The following is a 27,843-nucleotide window of genomic DNA, read 5'->3' as shown; positions in this document are numbered from 1 at the left end:
TGTCCAAAATCTGGTCAAATAGTCAGCTCACCTAAATTTGAAAGGCTCTGTTGCCTTTAGATCCCCATCTCTCAAAATTTGTTGAAAGGCTTCAGATTTTTTGTTTATTCATAGCTTCTGTCAGTCATTATTAACTAGAGAAATGTGCATACAGAATTTCCTTTGGAGCTTTTCCTATAATCCACTTGCTTGGAAGTCTCACCTCTGGAAATTCTAATTTATAATTTTTATGTAGAGTGAATTAAAAAAAAAAAAAAGAAACTCAAGAAATTGTGATGTGGATACCTCTGGCTTAGAACCACTTAGCCTAGGTCATTTGATTGCTGCCTTTTTAAAAAGGGTTTGTCTCATGCTTTTCTGAGTAATTAAAGATTATATCTTTCCTCAGAAATTTCTTCATCCCTTTCGATAAAAGGCTCTCTGTCCTCCCAAAGAATTAGCAGTCATAAAACTCTTCTTGAATCTCATTCCCTTAATCATCATAATGCTTTTCTTTGTACTTTATCATATTTTAAATCTCTAATGAAAAACTATTTATGCTTAGCTTTTTTAGTCGACTTTAAAAGTAGCTGCTGTTATAGCAAACAGGTAAAGAATAAAGATGTTTATTAAATGGCAATGAATTATTGTCTCAAATAGCCATCTGTTCACTGATAATTTAGTTCACGCCTTATCTCATTTATATTTTAAGCAAGTTAGGTATCAAAAATAGGACAGATCACTAATAAATCACTGAGTAAAGTTATGAATATTAGAGATTCCATTTTTGTTTCTTCTGTATAAAATCGGGATGATATTCAGTATTCAGCTGTCTCAGTAACTGAAACACTTAAACATATTAATCATTGCAAAGTGCGCTCTCACACTGATCTATTCTTTCCATTCTTTTTTCTCTCTCGCTTCAGTTTGTCTTTTTTATCCTATATTGGAGTTCATTATTTCTGTCCTCTTTTTATATACAATCTGCTATCAAACCCATCCAATAAATTGATAATTTCAGGTACTGTATTTTTCACATCTAGAATATCCACTTGATTTTTTCACAGATTCCAACTGGTTGTGAAATTTTCCATCCTTTCATCTATTTTGTTCATCATATTTTCAACTTGATATATTAGTCATAGTCATTTTAAACTGTTTTTCTTCTAACTTTAATATTTAGATCACCTGTGGGTCTGCTGTAATTTTTTTCTCTTTTCTTAGTCACATCTTCCTGTCTTTTTGCATGACTAATATTTTATTTGTAGGACTTCCCTGTAGCTCAAATGTTAAAGAATCTGCCTGCAATTCAGGAGACCAGGGTTCAATCCCTGGGTGTGGAAGACCCTCTGGAGAAGGGAACAGCAATCCACTCCAGTATTCTTGCCTGGAGAATCCCATGGACAGAAAAGCCTGGCAGGGTACAGTCCATGGGGTCGCAAAGAGTCGGACACGACTAAGCGACTTCACTTCATTTCACTTCTAGAAGGTGGACATGACTGAGTGACTAAAACACAATTTTATTTGTATGGTGGGCACCGTGTAATGAAGAACTGTAGAAGCTCCAGATGATATCATCTGCCAGGGTGGGGACTCCTTTCCTTTTTGGGGGAGGGGTAAAGTATTGATACTTACCATCTCACTACAATCAGGCATCGAGCTGTGTTGCAGTTATGTACCTCAGGTATGGTACTCTCTAGCTTCCGATTGACAGCTTGAGTTTCTGTCTCCCTAACACTAAAAGACTGTATGAAATTTTGTTTTGCCTTACAGGATTTTGATTTTGGATATTTAGTGTCATGACCCATATAATAATCTGGGAAATATCATGAGGGGACATGAGTCATGTATGTATGATACACCCCATCCCTCTAAAATAAGAATCAGCAAATTTATTTGCAAAGGACCAAAGTAAACATTTAAACTTTGTAAATCATAAGGTCTCCATCACAACCACCCATTTTAGGGTGAAGGCAGCCACAGACAATACATAAATGAGTGTGGCTGTGTTCCAATAAAACTATTTATTTATGGATACTAAAATTTGAATTTCATACAATTTTCACTTGTCATGAAACATTTTCTTCGGATTTTTTAAAAACTATTTAAATTACATAGGAACTACTCTTGGCTTGTGGAATGTGCAAAAATAGTTAGTGAGCCAGATTTATTTAGCACAAGGTCCATAGTTTGCCAACCTCTATTTGAGAGGGACATTAATCTTGTGAGACTGTGAAAGATTTCATTCTACTTTCATCAGATTTTGAAGAGGTCCATGTCACCAAATTTCCAAATTTGTGATTCCCAAAATAAAAGTTGGCTAGGGATGGTCTGGTCCCATTGATATGCTGTAACATCTCCACAAAGATCTCTGGAGCTGACAGACATTTAGAGAAATGACCAGTTATATTACATACTTGAGGGAATATGATCAACTGTGGATTATTCAGAGAGCCTAAAACCTGTATAACTTATCTTGATTAGAAAAGAGAAGTGACAGGAAGATATTAAAACTCAAATCAGGTTTGTTAATCAGTGAGAGCTTTTATAAAGATTAAGTGATAGGGGAGAAGACTAAAATCTCCTCAGAGGAAATTAGAGACTAAAATCTTGTTTTAAATTAGATAATCTATATGCAACGGAGGAACTTGGACTTCGGTGTTAAGAATATCTAGACTATAAACATATCTCTATTTGTAAACTATAACTTTGGGCAAGTTATTAAGCTCCTTGAATCTCAGTCTATTCATCATAAAACAATTATAATTACATACACACCAGAGGTTTTTTTTTTAATTTTGCTTTTTGGGAGAGGATTGAATTACACATTTATAGCTCTTTGCCCCACAGCAGTTGCTCAGTAAAGGGCAGATATTTTCATTATTCTCTAATTCTCTACCTCTGAGTTGGTCCTATTTCCTTTGTAATAAGATGACTTGATGCATAGTATCATTTACTTAGTACAGATAAACCTACATAAGCCAATGACTGGTGAGTTTATGTGAATATACTATTGAAATGATATCTGTTTCTTTTTGTCACAGTAAAACCATGGTAGTATTTGTTTAGAAAGTATAACTGTCACATTTTGATCTCTCATAGTTGCCTGTAGCAACTAGCAAAGATATTAGTATTATAATTTGTGCTATTTTTACTATTTTATGCTGAAAGTTTTCCTAGTATCTAAACTAAATAAAACTGACTGTGGAAGCAAAGATGAATGGGGATAGAACAAAAAATGGAAACCTGGTATTTCTTCTATGTAGATGTGACATAGTGTTATAGCCTATAAACTAGAAGAATCTAGAAAGACACATTTTCCTTTATCTGATAGAGAACCTCATAACCTAAAAAGATACACAGACTACCGATATGAGAAGGACAAAACATTTATGAAAACACATGAATAAATTCAAACTACTAATTATAATACTATAAAGTTATTTAAGAAAATAATTTTAAAAATGAATTATTCCAAACAAACCTGATGTAGATTTGGTCTTTGTTTCAGAGCTGAGTTCTGTTGGCAAAGGCACTGAATGTTTCAGGTTGTGAGTTGTTTTTGCAGGTGTTTCTATTTCATCAGCACTTCCTAGCTGTTTACCAAAAAAATTTTTCTTTCATAAGTAAATCATTTTAATAAAATAATAAAATATTCTAAAAAATTATAGCATGCAAGGTAGTATATTCCTTCATCTCTTTCCATTCCATTCTTGACCTCTGTCTAGGACATCCACCTAAACAAAACAGTCTACATTTTTAGTACATTTAAACTCTACCTTAGTTTTTTCTTTATGTTCAGGAAGTTTTTTGTTGTTTTTTGTCCACAGTGATTTAACTGCTTCATACATTTGCTGGCTTGTAGCATATGCCTTTTTCCCAGCTACCTAATTAAAACAAAAAGTGAGTCAAATAATATAAATTTTTAAAAGCTAAAATAACAAATATTAAAAAAAAATTATGTCTTGTATTTTATACGAAAAACCAGGTCAGAATCAACAGTAAAGCTATAAGTCTCTAGATCATGATAACACAAAACCTCATTTTCTATATCTTATACAAAAAATTATTTGCCTCATGATATATATTATTTTCAGGTGTGATTTTTTAAAAAGCTTAACAACATGTCACAGAGATATTTCCATATCAGTTGATATACCAGAAGATCTGCTTCTAATAGCTGCGCAGTCTGTACTCTGTAATGAACACATAATTCATTTAACAAATCCCCTATTGATGGGCATATGAGCATTATGATTTGTTGAACAAATCCCTTGATGATAGGCATCCTTTTTTTTCTTTGGGCAATTATAACCATGCTGTAATTAGCACCCTTCCACAAATAACTGGGACCATATACCCTTGTGGTAATTCCTTGGGTATATCATTAAAGATGATATACGTTTGGGAATGCATGTAAGAATTAAAGATTTTAAAATTTAAAAAATAAAAAACTAAAAAAAAAAGATGATATACATTTTAATTTTTGATACTATTGCCACATTGCCTTCAGAAATTCAGCACTGTACTGTAGCAATTTACACTCCCATCAAGAGTATATAACTATTTTCCAACCCAGTTTCTCAGCAGCAATGTTATGAATCTTTTAAATCTTTGTCAAATGGAAAGGCTAAAAACCATTATCTAAATGATCTTTTAAATTTGCATTTATTTGGTTGCTAATGCATCTTTAATATATTAGGCCATTTACGTTTCTTATTTTGTGGATTGTTTGTTCATATACTTTCTTCATTTTCTTAGAGGGCATTCATTGTTTTCCTATTGATTTATAGAAGCTTTTAATATATTGAAGGATATTATTTAGTCCTGTGTTATATATGTGAAATAACTTTCCCAGTTTTTCATTTATCTTTTAACTTTGTATATGGTATACTGTGATCAACAGAAATTATGACTTTGATGTAGCAAAATAATTAATTTTTTTGATGGCTTCTGGCTGTGTTTTAAGAAGGCCTTTCCTATCTCAAGATTATACAAAAACACCTTTCTGCTCTTCTAATATTTTATAGCATTATATTTTCTCATTATATCTTCATCCCACCTGCAATATTTTTGCATGATATTTGGTAAAGGTCGAAGTATTTTTCTGAAATGTCAATTATTCCAACACATTTCTTGAATAGCCCACCTTTTCTTTACACACTGATCTGAAATGCCACTTGTACATTAATCCTCAAACCAGCATTTATATTATTTTTTTAATATAAATTTATTTTAATTGGAGGTTAATTACTTTACAATATTGTATTGGTTTTGCCATACATCAACATGAATCCGTCACAGGTATACACGTGTTCCCCATCCTGAACCCCCTCTCTCCTCCCTCCCCATACCATTCCTCTGGGTCGTCTCAGTGCACCAGCCCCAAGCATCCAGTATCATGCATTGAACCTGGGCTGGCGATTCGTTTCATATATGATATTATACATGTTTCAATGCCATTCTCCCAAATCATCCCACCCTCTCCCTCTCCCACAGAGTCCAAAAGACTGTTCTATACATCTGTGTCTCTTTTGCTGTCTCACATACAGGGTTATCATTACCATCTTTCTAAATTACATATATATGTGTTAGTATACTGTATTGGTGTTTTTCTTTCTGGCTTACTTCACTCTGTATAATAGGCTCCAGTTTCATCCACCTTATTTGAATTGTATTTTAACAAATTAATCCTATTTATTTGTGATAATCATGTAATTAACAATGGCATTAACAAGCTGAGATGCTAATGTGATTTTGCCACCAGAGTTGCCACCAGAGTTAATACCAACTATATTTCCCTGAAAATTAAATGTTACAGGTACTGTGTGACATTTAAATATTGTCACACTGAGAATTTAAACAAATACTGAAATGAAGCTATCACTTAAAAAGAGCTTACCTTTGCAATTATTACTGATTGAACGGGGTAGCAAACAGTTGCTCCCAAAGTGGCCAATCCCAATGGATAAGCAATTCTCTTAAACCGAGAACCTGTAACATTAAAACACACTATTAAACTCCAAACAGATGCTGCCAGACACTCGATGCTTTTATAATTTTAATGTTTTCTTTGTTCCCCTTTAAGCCATCATCTATGCTAAGTTATTTTTTTAGGTAAAAATACCAATCAAGATGAGAGGTAAAATGTCCGTAAGTATCACAGTTCAATTAATATCTCTTAGTTGTCACATTCAATTTAAGAAAAGTAGTCTCAAAAAAAAAAAAGTGAAAGTATTCTCAATCTAACATTAATAATTACCTACACAATGGGGGTTGATGATTTTATTCTTTTTAAAAGCTAGGTATTTTTTCATGTCCTAAGAAACCCAGAGTTGTAGCCACAGTTTTTTCAAGTTTGTAACACCATGTTAAACTGAAATGGACTCTTTTTAGATATCTTTTTTTTTTTTTTTACTAAGTCTCTGGAAAGCTGAAATGATCCAACTAACTAATAAAGTTAAAGATTTTAAAAGGTACATAGCTCCTTCATGTCATTGCTTTAGAATACTGAAGTAATAATTTAATAATTGCAAGTAACTTATAATCATTCATTCATTTTACTAGTGCATTAATTAAGCATCTAGGAGTCATTTTGAAACTGTTTAAAGTAGCAAAATTCTTCAAAAAAAATCTTCCAAATAGAACCTCACTAGGAACTTCATATATAAAATCTATAGACTTGAAGTTATTCCAGTTAGCCTGAAGAAGTGCAGCTCATTATCAAGCCCTACCTACATGGCTTTTCCACTATTCCCATACCATCACTGAACACGTTCATGGAACCCTAGATTCTACAGAATAGTTTGAAACCCACTGCTCTAAGCTGTAGCTTAGTTCAAACATACTGTTAATTCAAAACAGTATGTATCTTAAATGCTTGTGTGGGTACCCTTGACTCTAAATATGATCTGGGAAATTATTATATGTGATTTCTAATTATGGTAAGTACTTTTATTCTCTAGAACAGAATTTACAACTCAATTTAAAAATTAGACAGTTTATCTGGTATATCAGTAAAATATACCAGCTTATCTGGTATATCAGAAAAATATACCAGGCAACTTCACAGTTTAGGGAAGGTAAAACAAGATATATTTCTCTATCTGGTTTTGACTATCAGTAATGAGGCCTTCTACAGTCATGTCTACAATAGACTGAACATTGAGGGAGGTGGGTAGGTAGGCTGCTTCAACCCTTAGTTTTACTTTCCTTTAGATATAGACTGGTTTTGATGATATTGGGAAAGAAGGTCTAATTATATTAAAATATGTCTTGCTCACTATTTTCCTAGTATCTTTAGTTTGGTTCTTGATTTTATTGACCTAATATTTCTTAATGTAGGTTTCTTTGACTCAGCCAAATTCGAATTCTGCTGCTCCTAAACTTGGAAGGTGACAGTTTTTCCTTTATGTGTCATCTTATTTTATTCTTTATTTACTTTTTTTGTAGTTCCTATACTTTTAAAAATCATTTTAAAATTGAAGTATAACCATTCCTTTATTGATTGACATTGAATAGTATACCATTCTCTAATCAGCTATCCAAATATCTAGTATATGATGCATACATATGCTTGGATTTATTCTGTTTTTTCATATGAATATATATCTATGGGAAAAATGGAAGTGTGGTTAATTTACAATGTTGTGTTAGTTTCAGGTATATAGCAAAGTGATCTAGTTATATATATTCTTTCAGATTCTTTTCCATTATTGGTTATTACAAGATATTGAATATAGTTCCCTGTGTTATATCATTGTTGTTTATCTAGTTTACATATAGTAGTGTATATATGTGAATCCCAAACTCCTAATTTCCCTCCCTCTCTCATCCCCACTATCCCTTTTGATAACTATAAGTTTGTTTTCTATGTCTATGATTCTATTTCTGTTTTTTAAATAAGTTCATTTATATAGTTTAGATTCCATATATAAGTGATATCCTATGATACCTGTCTTTCTCTTACTTCACTTACTATGATAATTTCTAGGTCCATCCATGTTGCTGTAAATGGCATTATTTCATTCTTTTTTTATGGCTGAGTAATAATATTCCATTCTCTGTGTGTGTATATATACACTCATCATGTATTCTTTATTATTTTAAATATTAAACAGATTTGCATTCATCCTCTCTTTACTTGATATAAAAGGCCAGGTTACAAGAAAATAAATTGCATTTGTGTTCAACTGCCCTACTCCTAAAAGTAGGAAATGACTCTAGACATAGTCACTAACTAGCTATATAATATGTACTATGCAATCATTGAATGATTTTCTTTCTCTAGAGCTCTATCTGTAGCATTAGAGGATAACACTAAACCAACATCTTTCATACTTTTTTGACCATGACTCACACTGAAGAACAAATTTTGACCTATCTCTCTTTGTCTGTTTCTATTTCTCTTTCACACACACAAACACATACACACACACTACTGAAACAAAAGTTTCACAATATTTATCCATACTGAGTACAAAACACTCTTATATTTGCTATCCTCCTCTATTTTATTTTTGAATAAAATGCTTCCTGAGAATCACCATATTTATTTCACTACTTACTTATAAACTGAGCTCTGTAATTTAAAAAATATTGGGTTACATTATTCTCTACTTCTGACACTTTAGAGTCATTGTGGATGACCTAAGGAATAGTTTCTCTTACAAGTGGATTATGAGAACTGAGTAATACACTTTGGCCAGTTTCCTTTAAAATTGAATTCTCTGTCTTACTGTTACATATGGTGATCTTGGTTTTCAATGTCTTTCCTAACAAATAATTTATAATATGTATGCAATTAGAGGTTGCATATAGTGTTAGAACAAAAACTATGATACAAGGAGCCATTAATACTATCTATAAGGAAAGTGTTAGATCTATTGTGATAGATACATGGGCTATAGTAGAATGCTGGAATGTTCTTATAACTTACAGAGGTTTTATATGTGATTAGGTATACTTGGGTTGAGGCTACTTTAAATACTAAAGCTGGGTAAACCAACCATAATGTATCTGATGTCAAACTCCAGGCTGGTTCAGAACTGTGGTTCAGTTGGTTCTAACCACATGTAATTTAGTTTGGAGATAATGACTGGCATTGGGAGACAGAAGATAAATGGAAGGTGCTCAAAATGGCTACTGACCAGAAGTAAGGGCTTAAGTGAGGAGGGGAGGCAGCAATTCTTACTGAGAGAAAATTCCATACCAGAGATGGAAGATGGGCAAATACAAAATTAACCATGTGCTTATGAGAGTTATTTAATGATGTGCAGAAAAGAGTTAACATATGCCCAAGACTGCTACCGTTACTAAGGTATGCTTGCAAGACTGGCAATTAGCTGGCACCTGGAAACCTGACTGGTAAGTAGTTCACTACAGTAACAGAAACTGTTTCCTGAATCACAAGAATGGTTCAGTTCAGTTGAGTTGCTCAGTTGTGTCTGACTCTTCACGACACCATGGACCACAGTACACCAGGCTTCCCTGTCCATCACCAACTCCTGGAGTTTACTCAAACTCATGCCCGAGTCGGTGATGCCACCCAACCATCTCATCCTCTGTTGTCCCCTTCTCCTCCCTCCTTCAATCTTTCCCAGCATCAGGGTCTTTTCAAATGAGTCAGTTCATCAAATCAGGTGGCCAAAGTACTGGAGTTTCAGCTTTAGCATCAGTCCTTCCAATGAATATTCGGGACTGACTTCCTTTAGGATTGACTGGTTGGGTCTCCTTGCAGCAGTCCAAGGGACTCTCAAGAGTCTTCACCAACACCACGGTTCAAAAGCACCAATTCTTCAGCGCTCAGCTTTCTTTATAGTCCAACTCTCACAAATAACATGGTTTATGCTGAACCACTATTGATACTTTCCTTCTGGGAGTCTGGAATATTGGTACACGCCAGTGTACCAGACAGTGTTTATATGACTAGTCTCCAATAATAGCTTCGGTCACTCAGTCTCTAATGAACTTCTCTGACTGACAACATCTCATAAGTATTGTCACAATTCATTAGAGGAGGAATTAGTTGCATCTTATATGTGAACCGTGAACTTCCAGATGTTCAAGCTGGTTTTAGAAAAGGCAGAGGAACCAGAGATCAAATTGCCAACATCTGCTGGATCATGGAAAAAGCAAGAGAGTTCCAGAAAAACATCTATTTCTGCTTTATTGACTATGCCAAAGCCTTTGACTGTGTGGATCACAATAAACTGTGGAAAATTCTGACCTGACCTGCCTCTTAAGAAACCTATATGCAGGTCAGGAAGCAACAGTTAGAACTGGACATGGAACAACAGACTGGTTCCAAATAGGAAAAGGAATACGTCAAGGCTGTATATTGTCACCCTGCTTATTTAACTTATATGCAGAATACATTATGAGAAACGCTGGGCTGGAAGAAGCACAAGCTGCAATCAAGATTGCTGGGAGAAATATCAATAACCTCAGATATGCAGATGACACCATCTTTATTGCAGAAAGTGAAGAGGAACTAAAAAGCCTCTTGATGAAAGTGAAAGAGGAGAGTGACATTCAGAAAACTAAGATCATGGTATCTGGTCCCATCACTTCATGGCACGTAGATGGGGAAATAGTGGAAACAGTGGGTGACTTTATTTTTCTGGGCTCCAAAATCACTGCAGATGGAGATTGCAGCCATGAAATTAAAAGATGCTTACTCCTTGGAAGGAAAGTTATGACCAACCTAGATAGCATATTCAAAAGCAGAGACATTACTTTGCCAACAAAGGTCCATCTAGTCAAGGCTATGGTTTTTCCTGTGGTCATGTATGGATGTGAGAGTTGGACTGTGAAGAAAGCTGAGTGCTGAAGAATTGATGCTTTTGAACTGTCGTGTTGGAGAAGACTCTTGAGAGTCCCTTGGGCTGCAAGGAGATCCAACCAGTCCATTCTGAAGGAAATCAGCCCTGGGATTTCTTTGGAAGGAATGATGCTAAAGCTGAAACTCCAGTACTTTGGCCGCCTCATGCGAAGAGTTGACTCTGGAAAAGACTGATGCTGGGAGGGATTGGCAGCAGGAAAAGGGGACGACAGAGGATGAGATGGCTGGATAGCATCACCGATTCGATGGATGTGAGTTTGAGTGAACTCCGGCAGTTGGTGATGGACAGGGAGGCCTGGCGTGTTGCAATTCATGAGGTCGCAAAGAGTCGGACATGACTGAGCGACTGAATTGAACTGAACTGAACTGAACTATGACTTATACAAGGAGCCTGGTGGGCTACAGTCGTTAGAGTCACAAAGAGTTGAACATGACTGAAGTGACTGAGCATGCATACATGACTTATACAACTCTACTGGGAGTAAACTCCTGTAAGCTTGTAATTTGTTTCCTCTAAGCTTTGCCTGATGCATCTTTTCCCTTTGTTGAGTTTACTTTGCATCCTTTCAATGGAATAAATCTTAGCCATAAATATGACTATAGGTTGAATCTTCTAAGTCTTCTGAGCTAACCATCTAACCTGGGAATGGCTGTGGGGACTCTCTCTGTACAAGTGGTATAGTGACAAGGAAGGACAAAGTTGGTAGAGATACAGAGTGCAAAGATGAAAAGAAATGAAACATATTAACCCTCATGTGCTGAATAAGAGTAGTGACTGAGTTGTCTACCTCAGAATCTCCATTCCCAGCTAGCTGATGTCAGTTCCAATAACCTTGATCAGGATGAAACCAAGAGGGAATAAATCTTTTTCTGAGATGTATCAGTATCTCTGTCTCAATTTCTTAATATAGTCCCCCAAATATGGGTGTTCACAACTAAGCAGAGAAAAGCAGTTTGAGTGGTAAGTATACATTATTATATAAATGTAAATTTTTCAAGATCCTTTTTTTAATAGTGAGATATTATTAAGATCTTATCAAAAATAATGCTATCTAAAAGATGAAAAACAAAATGATAAATTACAATTTTAATAGGAACAGCTATATATTTTTCAAATTTTATTTTTAAATGACCATTCAGGAAATTCAACTTTTGGGGGGTTCAGTTCTATCCATTTTAATATATGTAGAGAGTCATGAAACCACCACTAAAATCAGGATATGTTCTATCACTCCCAAAAGTTACCTCATGCTATCCCTTTGTAGTCACACCTTTTCCCCACTTCTGTGAACCACGGACATTCTTTGTCACTAAAGTTTTGCCTTTTTGAGAATAATATGAATGGAATCATACATTGTGTAACTTTTTAAGACTGGCTTCTTTAACTCAGATTCATCAAGATTGTTGTATGTGTCAATAGTTCATTCCTTTTGTTCCTAAATAGTATTCCTTTGTATGAATGTGCCACAGATTAGTTCACTGTTGAAAGACATTTAGGTTGTTCACAGCTTTCAGTGGCTATGAACGGAGTTACTATAAATACACCAGGGAAGCCTGGCATGCTGCAGCTCATGGGGTAGCAAAGAGTCAGACATGACTGGGTGAAAGAACAACAACGACAACTATAAACATTAGTGTACAGGTTATCCAGGGTAAATACCCAAGAGTAGGAATACTGGATCTCATAGTAATTACATGTTTAAGTTTATGAGAAACTGTCGGGTTATTTTCCAGAATGGCTATCTCATTTTGTATTCCTACCAAAAGTGTACAAGAGTGTCAGTTGCTCTACAATCTCAACTACATTTTGTATGAGTATTCTTCTTAATTTGAGATATTCTAATAGGTATGTATTGTTATCTCACTGTATCTTTTTTGAGAAATTGTTTTTTAATTGAAGGATAATTTCTTTACAGAATTTTGTTGTTTTCTGTCAGACATCAACAGGAATCAGCCATAGGTGCACCCATATCCCCTCCCTCCTGAGCCTCCCTCCAATCTCCCTCCCCATTGAACCCTTCTAGATTGCTATATAGTTCCCTGAATCATACAGCAAATTCTCATTGGCTATCTATTTTACATATGGTATTGTAAGTTTCCAGGTTACTCTCATCATACATCTCACTCACAGTAGTTTTAATGTGCATTTCCCTAATAACTAATGATATTGGACTTCTTTTGGAATCACTGTATTTCTAAAAACACAAAAAAGTCTTTACGAAAGTAAAGTAAACACATGGTACTATGGAATCTAAAAATTTTTTACATTAGCCTATCCTACTAACATTCAATAAGGGACATGTGGTTTTCCTGTAGCAGTAAAATTCAGAAATTAGTATAATAGCATTGAAAGAGGGAATATATATATTTTAACCTTACCTTTTCTTGCTGAAATGAAGCCTGCCAATCCTGAAACTGTAATCACTCCAACTTTTGGAAGAAAATCTCGAGGTGGATTCTTCAGATATACATATGCATCTCAAGAAACCAGTTAAAAATTAATATGAATAACTCACAATTGGGCATTCATATCAGTATGATGAAAAGTTAAGAGATTTGCTAAGATAATAGCAGATGATTTAAACATTCGTGAGTGCCAACTCATTGGAAAAGACCCTGATGCTGGAAAAGATCAAAGACAAAAGGAAAAGGGGATGAGATGGTTGAATGGCATAACTGGCTCAATGGACATGAGTTTGAGCAAACTCCAGGAGACAGTGGAGGACAGAGGAGGCTGGCAGGCTACAGTCCATGGAGTTGCAAACAGCTGGACAAGGCTTAGCAACTGAACAACAACAAAAAGAACTACACAAAATAATGATTTAAGCAGCAACTTAAAAGGCCAGTTATAATAGTTACCTGCTACAGAATAAAAATCTTCCTTCCACAGCTTATTTAATAGCATTTATTTTCTTAATAGAGGTGATTATTACACTTTAATGAAATATAATGCTAAAGTGCAGACCTTAAGATGGATTACTATAAAGTAAATTCCTGATTGTGTATGCACAATAATGGAAATGCCTTATCTATTTAAACAATGGTAAGACACAGAATGGAGAAAGCAATGGCAACCCACTCCAGTACTCTTGCCTGGAAAATCTCATGGACGGAGGAGCCTGGTAGGCTGCAGTTCATGGGGTCACTAAGAGTCAGGCATGACTGAATGACTTAACGTTCACTTTTCACTTTCATGCACTGGAGAAGGAAATGGCAACCCACTCTAGTATTCTTGCCTGGAGAATCCCAGGGACAGAGGAGCCTAGTGGGCTGCTGTCTATGGGGTCGCACAGAGTCAGACACAACTGAAGCGACTTAGCAGCAGCAGCAGCAGCAGCAGCAGGATACAAAAAATAATTGAAATAGATACTTTATTAAGGAACTTTGAATAAGGGTCTAATAAAACATGTAGCTACTACACTCTGCTTGTCACACTGTTCCCCAGTAACCTCAGAGTAGTTGTTGCTCTCAGTTAAAACCAATGGTCAGAGTACAGATAAAAAGTAGACAGAGAGTGGGTAGAGGTCCAGATTTCTTGACTTTTTTACATGTTTATATGGTTTCTGGTTTCATGCAACCCCAAAAAACACTCTTCTATCATAATTATTTAATGAATTTCATTTATTTAATATTCCTCAAGGCTGATGAGGCATATAACTTGGAATTAATGGGAATTAACCTCTACACACATTATATGATGATACATATACAGGTTATCAATATCAGCAACATTTAAAAATTTTAGCTAATCTTTCTGTCCCTACCCCCACACACATTTATTTTGACAACTGACTCAGTTTAAGAAGGGAGCTATATCTGCTGCCAAACTCCATTATCAAATTAACAAGTCAAATACAACTGTTTTCCAACATTAGCTCAAATATTCTAGGGTGACTAATTGAAGTACTGTTTCTGAGCAATTGGTAGCAAACTACTATGCATTTTAACAGCAAACAGTACTTATTTAAACTAACTAATAATAATGGAGATATATTTCTAGTTTATGGTTTATGAATATGTAATATGGGTTTTGTAGCCAAAACAGTTTTAGTCCAGGTGTTGCCACTTACTAGCTATGTGACCTTGGTAATCCACTTAACCCTTCTAAACCATAAGTTCCTCATCTATAAAATGGGAGTAAGTATAATACCAACATCCACAGGTTTGCTACAAAATTAAATTAGATAAATTATGTAAAATGCTTATTATAGTGCCTCAACATATAATAATTGCTAAATAAATAATGGATACCATTTCTTTATTATTGTCATAAACTGCTATATGGAGTAAAACATGATAATGGATAACATTCCAGGTATGTTTTCTCACATGTAAACTCTGCAAGTTAAAAAGACAATAGAACATTTCCAAATATAGATGGTTCACTCACCTACCTTTTCCAAATTGCACTGTATCCATTATACCATTTTTCACAAAGACATAAACACCCTAGTAAAAAGGAGGGGAAAAAGGACATCTGTATTTTTGAAGATGTTAATAATTAGGTCAAATAGCCCACATCTCTGAGAGTTTATGAAATTTCACCAAAATATATCTAGCTTCTCTATTATCTATCAGGACACTTCTTGAACTTAGCTTCTCTTCTTGCTTTTCATCTATTTAACATGGATAATACATGTTATTATTTTCCTCATATAAATGGGTAAATTAATGCCTAGAAAATAATCATTGCAGCTCACAGAAAAGTTATTACAGAAATACAAAGATTTATCATCTTAGTTTATGACAGTGTAGAAAAATGAATGGAATTTTTAAAAAGTATGAAGAGAGGTACCTTTCAGCTTAGAAGCAACATCTGCTTAATAAAGATGTAAGAGCAACAACATTAATGATTTGTGGAGAAAACAACAAAAAGCCTAAACAAAGTGCTTCATCTCCCTTTTTCTTAGTGTGCATTCAGTTCAGTTCAGTCGCTCAGCTGTGTCCAACTTTAGCCATATCATGGACTGGAGCATGCCAGGCTTCCCTGTCCATCACCAACTCCCAGAACTTGCTCAAACTCATGTCTCAGTTCAGTTCAGTCGCTCAGTTGTGTCCGACTCTGTGACCCCATGAATTGCAGCACGCCAGGCCTCCCTGACCATCACCATCTCCCGGAGTTCACTCAGACTCACATCCATCGAGTCCGTGATGCCATCCAGCCATCTCACCCTCGGTAGTCCCCTTCTTCTCCTGCCCCCAATGCCTCCCAGCATCACAGTCTTTTCCAATGAGTCAGCTCTTCGCAAGAGGTGGCCAAAGTACTGGAGTTTCAGCTTTAGCATCATTTCTTCCAAAGAAATCCCAGGGTTGATCTCTTTCAGAATGGACTGGTTGGATCTCCTTGCAGTCCATGGGACTCTCAAGCGTCTTCTCCAACACCACAGTTCAAACGCATCAATTCTTTGGTGCTCAGCCTTCTTCACAGTCCAACTCTCACATCCATACATGACCACAGGAAAAATCATAGCCTTGACTAGACGGACCTTAGTCGGCAAAGTAATGTCTCTGCTTTTGAGTATACTATCTAGGTTGGTCATAACTTTTCTTCCAAGGAGTAAACCTCTTTTAATTTCATGGCTGCAGTCACAGTCAGCAGTGATTTTGGAGCCCCCAAAAATAAAGTGGCAAGAATACACGGAAGAACTGTACAAAAAAAGATCTTCACGACCCAGATAATCATGATCAGGTGATCACTCATCTAGAGCCAGACATCTTGGAATGTGAAGTCAAGTGGGCCTTAGCAAGCATCACTATGAACAAAGTTAGTGGAGGTGATGGAATTCCAGTTGAGCTGTTTCAAATCCTGAAAGATGATGCTGTGAAAGTGCTGCACTCAATATGCCAGCAAATTTGGAAAACTCAGCAATGGCCACAGGACTGGAAAAGGTCAGTTTTCATTCCAATTCCAAAGAAAGGCAATGCAAAAGAATGCTCAAACTACCACACAATTGCACTCATCTCACACGCTAGTAAAGTAATGCTCAAAATTCTCCAAGCCAGGCTTCAGCAATACTTGAACCGTCAAATCCCTGATGTTCAAGCTGGTTTTAGAAAAGACAGAGGAACCAGAGATCAAATTGCCAACATCCTCTGGATCATCAAAAAAGCAAGAGAGTTCCAGAAAAACATCTATTTCTGCTTTATTGACTATGCCAAAGCCTTTGACTGTGTGGATCACAATAAACTGTGGACAATTCTGAAAGAGATGGGAATACCAGACCATCTGACCTGCCTCTTGAGAAATCTGTATGCAGGTCAGGAAGCAACAGTTAGAACTGGACATGGAACAATAGACTGGTTCCAAATAGGAAAAGGATTATGTCAAGGCTGTATATTGTCACCCTGCTTATTTAACTTCTATGCAGAGTATATCATGAGAAACACTGGACTGGAAGAAACACAAGCTGGAATCAAGATTGCCAGTAGAAATATCAGTCACCTCAGATATGCAGATGACACCACCCTTATGGCAGAAAGTGAAGAGGAGCTAAAAAGCCTCTTGATAAAAGTGAAAGAGGAGAGTGAAAAAGTTGACTTAAAGCTCAACATTCAAAAAATGAAGATCATGGCATCTGGTCCCACCACTTCCTGGGAAATAAATGGGGTAACAGTAGAAACTCATGTCTATAGAGTCAGAAATGCCATCCAACTATCTCATCCTCTGTTGTCCCCTTCTCCTCCCGCCTTCAATCTTTTCCAGCATCAGGGTCTTTTCAAATGTGTCAGTTCTTCACATCAGGTAGCCAAAGTACTGGAGTTTCAGCTTTAGCATCAGTCCTTCCAATGAATATTCAGGACTGACTTCCTTTAGGATTGACTGGTTGGATCTCCTTGTAGTCCAAGGGACTCTTAAGAGTCTTCTCCAACACCACAGTTTAAAAGCATCAATTCTTCAGCACTCAGCTTTCTTTATAGTCCAACTCTCACATCCATACATGACTACTGGAAAAATCGTATCTTTGACTATATGGACCTTGTCAGCAAAGTAATGTCTCTGCTTTTAGTATGCTGTCTGAGTTTGTCATAGCTTTTCTTCCAAGGAGCAAGTGTCTTAATTTCATGGCTGCAGTCACCATCTGCAGTGATTTTGGAGCCCAAGAAAATAAAGTTTGTCACTGTTTCCACTCTTTCCCCACCTACTTCCCATGAAGTGATGGAACTGAATGTCGTGATCTTAGTTTTTTGAATGTTGAGTTTTATAGTGTGCATTAGAAAAATAAATAAGACATTCATCTTAGGATAGAAATCATCCTACACAGTTTTTCAATAGGAACATATATTCTCTGCAAATCAACATCATATTAACCCATTGGAGGGATTAAAGCTTTAAATCAAATTACTCCTTTTACCTGTTTCTATTTTAATACAGGAAATATTGTTACACACATTTTTTTTCAATAGGTATTATCTCAATTACATCAGAAGAAAAATGAAGGTATGGAATAATTTACCAGTACCAATTGCCCATTGTCATGCTGTACTCTATCAATGCAACTACAAAACACAGTGTAAATATATAGTCTCCTTCTATGAACTATATGCTATGAAATCATGGAATAAAAACAACAAAAGAAAATGACAACAATAAAATATTTTCAAAAAAAAGAAAATAGAAATAATTGCATTAAATAAGAAAGAAATAAGTTATTGCTATTGACAAAGTATTAGTAACTTTGTCTCAGATATTTTCATGATGATCAGATGCAGAACCTGTTCATTGTGTTTTAAAGCTGTACAAACCAACAGGTATCCTAATTGCCACTGAGCTATTTCTCCTTAGGGATTGTCTCTTGAGAAAATGTTACCTTCGAAGTTATAATACTTACAGACCAGTTGATTGGGAATCATGTAACTGTTGAGGAAGAAAACTAGTCACTTCTTTTGGGAAATTTTCCTTATCTGTGTTTAGGAATTCACTTTTACCACTGGAGGTCACTGCTACCTAAATTTCAGAACACTAAGGAATAGGAATAGAAAATGAATTTGCCCTCCATGATTATAAGTTTAATGCGGAATGTAATTTGAGTCAGAGGTAATTTTTAGAGAATAGATTATCTTTAAGAAAAAATTAGAGAGGAAATGTTTACATTGAAGATGGAATGCATTTAAAGCACCCTCCTTCAACTTATTCAGTTCAACATATTAACAGAATAAAAAGTTCTTTTGGTCTTAAATTGGGTGATGGAAACAATAGCAATTTAAAGATCTCTCAGGAACAATTTCCCTCACTATGGAAAATGAGCTCTTAAGAGACTTCAGTCTGAATCATCCAGATGTTGACATATAGACTCAGGGGCATGATTCAGACCCTATTAGTTAAGCTATTTCTTGCTAAGACTAAACTATAGTACAACTAGTAAAACTATTAAGAGAGTATTAAAAGTCTATCAGAATTGTTTGACAGGCATACAATAAAACACCATATATTCATCAGATGTTTGAAATGCCAGCTGAAATGACCATAGTTCAAAGATTTGCTATTTAAGGACATTAGAATTTTCTTTCTAAAAAGAATGGATTAGAAACAAAAAAGGCACAAGGGTTCACAATTGGATAGGTTAGATTTGAGGAAAAGTTGTGTGGTTATTAGGTCACAATGATTAAAATAATAGTACCAACATTATCACTATGACATTGATATGGGAAATGTTGATGTTAGCATACATCTATGTGGATGTGATAATGAAACAGCAGTAATGTACTAGCTTATTCCACCATTCTACTGCTGGATAGTGTCGATTCAAAGCTAAGTATTAAAATAAGGTGAATTCTATTTTGCCCAATAGATGACTATAGTCAGAAACGGCTTATGAACCAAACCCAATATGTGAACATTTTACTTAGTCAAATAAGGAACAATGCAGAAGTAACCTCAGAACTTCATGTAAAAGCTCAAACAATGTTTTGTACATGCCGTGTGACATAAATGCTTGTTGAACTTCTTTAATCTATGCAGTAGTGGTAGAGTACATTATATATGGCCACAAATTTTTTGCTACTATTCATACTGAGAGATGGCATCTAATTCCTCTCCCATAAAAACTTAGTGACTTTATTTAACAACAAAATGTTGTACAAGTAACCTTCCTGGATATCTTAAGATAGGTAGGAAGCTTGGTGAATTGTGACTAGGGCTTCTTGTAACATTTTCTCTAGAAGCCCTGAACTGTCCATGTTAAGTTATCTGACTACCTGAGGCTGAGTGTAGATGCTTCAGTCAACATTCCCAGCTGAGCCCAGCCTTATAACCATCTGTGACAAGGTACCAGCGATGAGAATGAAGCTGTCTTGGACCCTCTAGATAGTGACCTTTGTCAATAACATATGTGAAGAATCAGCTATCTGAAGTATGATTAAATTTCTGACTCACAAAATCATGAGTTAGAATAGTTACCATTTTAAGCCATTAAGTTTTGGGGCAGTTTGTTACATATCAGTGGATAACTGGAACAACTGTTATGTAAGACAAATGAGAACCCTCTGATATTAAACCACTATCAGAATTCACTTACCTTGCACCAGCCAATATAATGACCAGTTGTAGTGCGAATGGATGCAAAGCCCATTTGTAAATGACCAGGCTGCTCTTCAACATATTTAGACTGGAGAGGTGGTGCAGTATATATGGGGAGCTAAAAGGGGAAAAGTTCATGTCAAAAATACAAAATAGCTGGACTTCTTTTTTCTAGCATATGGGAGGATAAGAATCCTTACCAACCTTGCTACTGAAAACAACTGAAAAATGCTGATAAAATATATTTTGCATGTGTGCTAGGTCACTTCAGTCACATCTGACTCTTTGAAACCCTATGGACTATGTAGCCCGCCAGGCTTCTCCAGGGAAGAATACTGGAGTTGGTTGCCATGCCCTCCTCCAGGGGATCTTCCTGACCCAGGGATCGAATCTGCATCTCTTATGTCTCCTGCATTGGCAGGAAAGTTCTTTACCACTAATGCCACCTGGGAAGACCAAATTATATTGTAAACCATTTTAAATGTAGGAATAACCTGGTAACCTGTTTATAAAGACTATTCAAAAGAGACATTAAGTGAAGGCAAAAATGCAGAGATGAACAACAAAACCAGCTTTTATCTTGATGTCATTTGCTGTGAAACAGATGGTTAATGGAGTATGGATTCAGAAAACAAAACCCAGAATGAGCTTGAAATGGGCAATTTTACTGGAAACCATTTAAAAACTGGCATCTCAAGGTGCTGCATCCCAAATTAAGGTTGAGCTAGAAATAAATATTTCACTGTAAGGGACTGTTAAGATAACTGATTGTCTCAAAGATTGGTCACTGAGTAGAGAAGAAAGAACATTCCCTAAGAATTTTCAGTCATAAGTGAGCACAAAACTATCTCAATAATCTAAGAAATCTCAAATCAAGTGTACATGTAGTGTGGTCCCAAGCTGGTATCCCCCACAGATATGTAGCAGATGCAAATGAACAGATTCTTTCTGGAGGAAGCCACCCAGGCTTCAAAGAATTACAACAGATAAAGTTCTATGAAATATGAAACACAATTTTTAAAAATTTAAAAAATTCAAAGAAGCAAAATTAGAAGAAAAATAGAAAGGATCTTGACAAGAGCTAGCAGAAACAACAAAGAGCAGAATCAGAGCTGCAAAATGTCTACACTAGAACAAATGATATGAAACACATTTTTTTTTTCTGTTGACAATGAGGGTTACTCCACTTCTTCTAAGGGGATTCTTGCCCACAGTAGTAGATATAACGGTCATCTGAATTAAATTCGCCCATTCCTGTTCATTTTAGTTCACTGATTCCTAAAATGTTGATGTTCACTCTTGCCATCTCCTGCTTGACCATGTCCAGTTTACCTTGATTCATGAACCTAACATTCCAAGTTCCTATGTACCATTTTTGTCTACAGGATCGGAATTTACTTTCAACACCATGCCCATTCACACCTGATCATTGTTTCTGCTTTAGCTCAGACAAATCATTCTTTCTAGAGCTATTTCTCTGCTCTTCCCTAGTAGCATATTGTACACCTACCGACTTGGGGTACACATTGTCCAGAGTCATATATTTTTCCCTTTTCATACTGTTCATGGGTTCTCAAGGCAACAATACTGAAGTGGTTTGCCATTCTCTTCTCCAGTGGACAACATTTTTCCAAAACTCTCAACCATGACCCATCCATATTTGGTGACAAGAGTCCAAAATGCAGTACATGGGGACAATCTCAAAAATGACAGAATAATCTCAGTTTGTTCACAAGGCAAACCATTCAATATCATAGTAATTCAAATCTATGCCTCAACCACTAATGCTGAAGAAGCTGAAGTTGTATGGTTATATGAAGACCTAACCTAGAACTAACATTAAAAAAAAAAAAAAAAAAGATGTCCTTTTCACCATAGGGGATTGGAATGCAAAAGTAGGAAGTCAAGAGTTACCTGGAGTAATAGGCAAGTTTGGCCATGGGAGTATAAAATGAACTAGAGCAAAGGCTAATAGAGTTTTGCTACAAGAACACAATGGTCATAGCAAACACTTCTTCAAACAACACAGAGATGACTCTACATATGGACATCACCAGATGGTCAATACCAAAATCAGATTATATTCTTTGAAGCCAAAGATAGAGAAGCAAAAACAAGACCAGGAGCTGACCGTGGCTCAGATCATGAGCTCCTTATTGAAAAATTCAGGCTTAAATCAGAGAAAGTAGAGAAAATCACTAGATTATTCAGGTATGACCTAAATCAAATTCTTTACAAGTATACAGTGGAGATGATAAATAGATTCAAAGGATTAGATCTGATAGAGTGCTTGAAGAACCATGGAGGGGGGTTCATAACATTGTACAAGAGGTGGTGACAAAATCATTCCACAGAAAAAGAAATGCAAGAAGGCAAAATGGTTGTCTGAGGAGGTCTTACAAACAGCTGAGAAAAGAAGAAAAGCAGAAGGCAAATTAGAAAGGGAAAAACACACCCAACTGAATGCAGAGTTGCAGAGAGTAGAAAGGAGAGGTAAGAAAGCCTTCCTAAGCTAACAATGAAAAGAAATAGAGGAAAACAATAGAATGGGAAAAACTAGATATCTCTTCAAGAAAATTGGAGATATCAAGGGAATATTTCATGCAAAGATGGGCACTACAAAGGATAAAAATGGTAAGGACTTAACAGAAGCAGAAGAGATTAAGAAGTAGCAAAAATACACAGAAGAACTATATAAAAGCCTTAAGACCTCCATAACCATGATGTTGTGATCACTCACCTAGAGCCAGATATCCTGGAGCATGAAGTCAAGTGGGCCTTAGGAAGCATTACTACAAACAAAGCTAGTGAGGGTGATGAAATTCCAGCAGAGCTATTTAAAATCCTAAAAGATGATGCTGTTAAAGTGCTGCACTCAATATGCCAACAAATTTCGAAAACTCCTCAATGGCCATAGGACTGGGAAAGGTCTGTTTTCATTCCAATCTCGAAGACAGATAATGCCAAAGAATGGTCAAACTATCGTACAACTCCATCAATTTCGCATGCTAGCTAGGTAATGATCAAAATCCTTCAACCTAGACTTCAGCAGAACATGAACTGAAAAATTCCAGATGTACAAACTGGATTTAGAAAAGGCAGAAGAATCAGAACCCAAATTGCTGACATCTGTTGGATCATAGAAAAAGCAAGAGAATTCCAGAAAAATATTTAATTCTGCTTTATTGACTATGCCAAAGCCTTTAATTGTGTGGATCACAACTGCAGAAAATTCTTAAAGAGATGGGAATACCAGACCACCTTACTGTCTCCTCAGAAACCTGTATGCAGGTCAAGAAGCAATAGTTAGTACTGGACATAGAACATGGACTGGTTCAAAATTGGGAAAGGAGTATGTCATGGCTGTATATTGTTATACTGCTTATTTAACTTATATGCAGATTACATCATAGGAAATCCCAGGCTGGATGAATCACAAGCTGGAATCAAGTTTGTCAGGAGAAATAGCAACAATCTCAGATATGCAGATGATACCACTATAATGGCAGAAAGCAAAGAGGAACTAAAAAACCTCTTGATGAGGTTCAGAGAAGAGAGTTAAAAAGCTAGCTTACATAATGGAGTATTACTCAGCCATTAAAAAGACTACATTTGAATCAGTTCTAATGAGGTGGATGAAACTGGAGCTTATTATACAGAGTAAAGTAAGCCAGAAAGAAAAACACCAATACAGTATACTAATGCACATATATGGAATTTAGAAAGATGGTAACAATAACCCTGTATGCGAGACAGCGAAAGAGACACAGATGTAATGAACAATCTTTTGGACTCTGTGGTAGAGGGAGAGGGTGGGATGATCTGGGAGAATGGCATTGAAACATGTATAATATCATATATGAAATGAATCGCTAGTCCAGGTTCAATGCATGATACAGGGTGCTTGGGGCTGGTGCACTGGGATGAGCCAGAGGGATGGTACGGGGAGGTAGGAGGGAAGGGGTTTCAGGATGGGGAACACGTGTATACCTATGGTGGATTCATGTTGATGTATGGCAAAACCAATACAATATTGTAAAGTAATTAACCTCCAATTAAAATCAATAAATTTCTATTAAGAAATTTCAACATTTAAAAAACTAAAATCACAGTATGGCATCTGGTCCCGTTCAGTTTAGTTCAGTCGCTCAGTCACGTCCAACTTTTTGCGACCCCATGAACTGCAGCACGCAAGGCCTCCCTGTCCATCACCAACTCCCAGACTCCACCCATACCCATGTCCATCAGTCAATGATGCCATCCAACCATCTCATCCTCTGTCGTCCCCTTTTACACCTGCCCTCAATCTTTCCCAGAGTCAGGGTCTTTTCAAATGAGTCAGCTCTTCACATCAGGCGGCCAAAGTACTGGAGTTTCAGCTTCAACATCAGTCCTTCCAATGAACACCCAGGACTGATTCCCTTTCCCATCACTTCATGGGAAATAGATGGGAAACAGTGGAAACAGTGGCTGACTTTATTTTGGGGGGCTCCAAAATCACTGCAGATGGTGATTGCAGCCATGAAATTAAAAGACGCTTACTCCTTGGAAGAAAAATTATGACCAACCTAGATAGCATATTGAAAAGCAGAGACATTACTTTGCCAACAAAGGTCCATCTAGTCAAGGCTATGGTTTTTCCTGTGGTCGTGTAAGGATGTGAGAGTTGGACTGTGAAGAAAGCTGAGCACTGAAGAACTGATGCTTTTGAACTGTGGTTTCTGAGAAGACTCTTGAGAGTCCCATGGACTGCAAGGAGATCCAACAAGTTCATTCTGAAGATCAGCCCTGGGTGTTCTTTGGAAGGAATGATGCTAAAGCTGAAACTCCAGTACTTTGCCCACCTGATGTGAAGAGTTGACTCATTGGAAAAGACTCTGATGCTGGGAGGAATTGACGGCAGGAGGAAAAGGGGACGACAGAGGATGAGATGGCTGGATGGCATCACCGACTCAATGGACGTGAGTTTGAGTGAACTCCAGGAGATGGTGATGGACAGGGAGGCCTGGCGTGCTGTGATTCTTGGGGTCCCAAAGAGTTGGGCACGACTGAGCGACTGAACTGAACTGAACTGAAGAGGGTAGACCATAAATATTCTCACCACACACACACACAAGGAAAATGGTAACTATATAAGATGTCAGATGTTAATTAGCTTGACTGTGCTCATTTTACAATGTATACATAAGTCGAAAAATCAAGCTGTACACTAAATTTAAGAAGGCTTTCTTACTTATCCTTGCTAGTCTCTGGGACTCTGTATTCAGTTAGGTATAGCTTTTCCTTTCTCCTTTGCCTTTCAATTCTCTTCTTTCCTCAGCTACTTGCAAAGCCTTCTCAGACAACCTCTTTTCCTTCTTGCATTTCTTGGTCACTGCCTTTTGTACAATGTTCTAAACCTCTGTCCCTAGTTCCTCAGGCACTCTATCAAATCTAATAAAGACAGAAATGGTATGGATCTAACAGAAAAAAAAAAGTGAAGTCGCTTAGTTGTGTCTGACTCTTTGTAACCCTATAGACTAGAGCCTGCCTGGCTCCTCCTTCCATGGGATTTTCCAAGCAAGAATACTGGTGTAGGTTGCCATTTCCTTCTCCAGGGGATCTTCCTGATCCAGGGATTGAACCCAGGTCTCCCACACTGCAGGCAGATTTTTTACCATCTGATCCACCAGGGAAGCCCATGAGAAGATATTAAGAAGAGGTGGCAAGAATACACAAAGGAACTATGAAAACAAAGGTCTAATGACCAAGATAACCACGATGATGTGTTCACTCACCTAGAGCCAGACATCCAGCAATGTGAAGTAAAGTGGGCCTTGGTAAGCATTACTATGAGCGAAGCTAGTGGTGGTGAGGGAATTCCAGCTGAGCTATTTAACGTCTTAAAAGATGATGCTGTTGTAGTGCTGCACTCAATATGTCAACAAGTTTGGAATATCAGCAGTGGCCACAGAACTGGAAAAGGTCAGTTTTCATTACAATCCCAAAGAAGAGTGCCGGAAGCCAGTGTGAGGAATCCCGCCTGTGACAAGGTCATGAGGTAGGAAGCTGACATATGCAAGGCATGCTCAGACTTCAGGGACCCCTCTGGAAATTCCTAAGCATGTATCCCAACAAAAATCTGCCGGTTTTTGTGCTCTGCTTTTCCACTCTTCTGACATTCTCTGGAAAAAGTCAATTCAGGGCTTTAGTCTTCTTCATTTGAAAGAGTGTTTCAATCCAAAAACCCCTCTGATGGCTTTCTAGCCTGCCTGCAGGACTCGTACAGCTGCGTGAGTGATTGTTTGAGGCCTCCTGACCGCAGGAGGCACAGGAAGCTTAAAACATCCTAGGAATGTAGGGGCTTCCGAGGAGTAAAAATCTTTAGAATAGGACTGATTAAAGGTTTCATTTGTTGACCCAATACTTGCTGCCAAATTTTCATATCATTTATTTTTAGATATAGTTGGTATATAGAAAAACAAGTAGTAGACCTTGTATTAGCAACATTAGATCTTTGAGTTAAGTACCTTCTTTATTATAACCCACTGCACCTTTGTTCTATAGAGATGCAACTTTAGCGCTTTAAGGAGATGTAGATTAAAGAAAAACACTTTGTTAATGAAACAAAATTAACATTCATTAAGGAAGAAAGCCAAAAAGTGTTAACAAGCCTCTTGGCCAGAAGATAATGGAAATCACCTGAGACCTTTTGTATACAAAATGATATACGGAAAGAGTCTGGGTTGCGAACGCTACATAATTTTGTGTTACCCATTGATCTCCATGTTTTATAAAAAGTATAAGAGGCCTTCTGAACAATAAAGGATGGGACCAGCTTCTCGGACCAGCTTCTCGGACCAGCTTCTCGGACCAGCTTCTCGGACCAGTTTCTCGAACTAGTCTCTCAGCCTGGTCTCTTGGGAATCTGGCTCCCCCCGTGTCTCTCTCTCTCTCTCTCTTCTTCTCTCCCTTTCCCTCCCTCTGCTCTTTACTTTAATTTCAGGCTGAATTTCCATCTGGGGCGCGGAGGCTCGCCAGGTCTACTTACTTGCCCTGGCTCTTAAGGCCCACGTGAAAGGGAGCTTAAGGAGAGGCACCCTTAGATATTCAAGCGGGCGCCGGTGGCCCAACATAGATGGTGCAAATTCCTTGTCTGGAATTTTATTGGTCTTCCGCGTAAACCAAGCTATTCAGCCCTCATCCTCCACTTAATCTTCTTACTACACTATAGTTTCTTAATCTAATCTTATATCAATCAATAAACAAGTCTTTCCACGCCAACGTCATCCACCCTTCGATTTCCTTGGACCCACCGGGGCTGGACCCCGGCAGAAGAGCAATGCCAAAGCATGTTCAAACTACAGTGAATCTTCAGTCATTTCAGATACTAGTAGGGTTATTTTCAAAATCCTTCAAGCTAGGCTTGAAGGTATGTGAACCAAGAAATTCCAGATGTACACACTGGGCTTCAAAGAGGCAGAGGAACCAGAGATCAAATTTCCAGCATTTATTTTTTTTTTTT

At 36.9% G+C, this 27,843-nt stretch overlaps 1 protein-coding gene across 2 annotated transcripts in view; it reads right to left on the bottom strand.

Annotated features, from left to right (window-relative positions):
• APOOL (apolipoprotein O like) overlaps positions 1-27,843 on the bottom strand; it is a 94,438-nt gene that overhangs the window by 8,772 nt on the left and 57,823 nt on the right. For both annotated transcript variants that reach the window (XM_004022229.5, XM_060408384.1), the window contains exons 3-8: positions 20,338-20,457; positions 15,217-15,271; positions 13,202-13,300; positions 5,882-5,973; positions 3,759-3,866; positions 3,464-3,575 (exon numbers count right to left, since the gene is read on the bottom strand). In XM_004022229.5, the coding sequence (XP_004022278.1) occupies positions 3,464-3,575; positions 3,759-3,866; positions 5,882-5,973; positions 13,202-13,300; positions 15,217-15,271; positions 20,338-20,457 (586 nt within the window). The remainder of the gene's footprint in view (positions 1-3,463; positions 3,576-3,758; positions 3,867-5,881; positions 5,974-13,201; positions 13,301-15,216; positions 15,272-20,337; positions 20,458-27,843) is intronic.

This window comes from Ovis aries, chromosome X (genome assembly GCF_016772045.2).
Source record: "Ovis aries strain OAR_USU_Benz2616 breed Rambouillet chromosome X, ARS-UI_Ramb_v3.0, whole genome shotgun sequence".
NCBI lineage: Eukaryota > Metazoa > Chordata > Mammalia > Artiodactyla > Bovidae > Ovis > Ovis aries.
The sequence above is the reverse complement of the archived record's forward strand: the minus strand, read 5'-3'. Positions and strand labels throughout refer to the sequence as shown.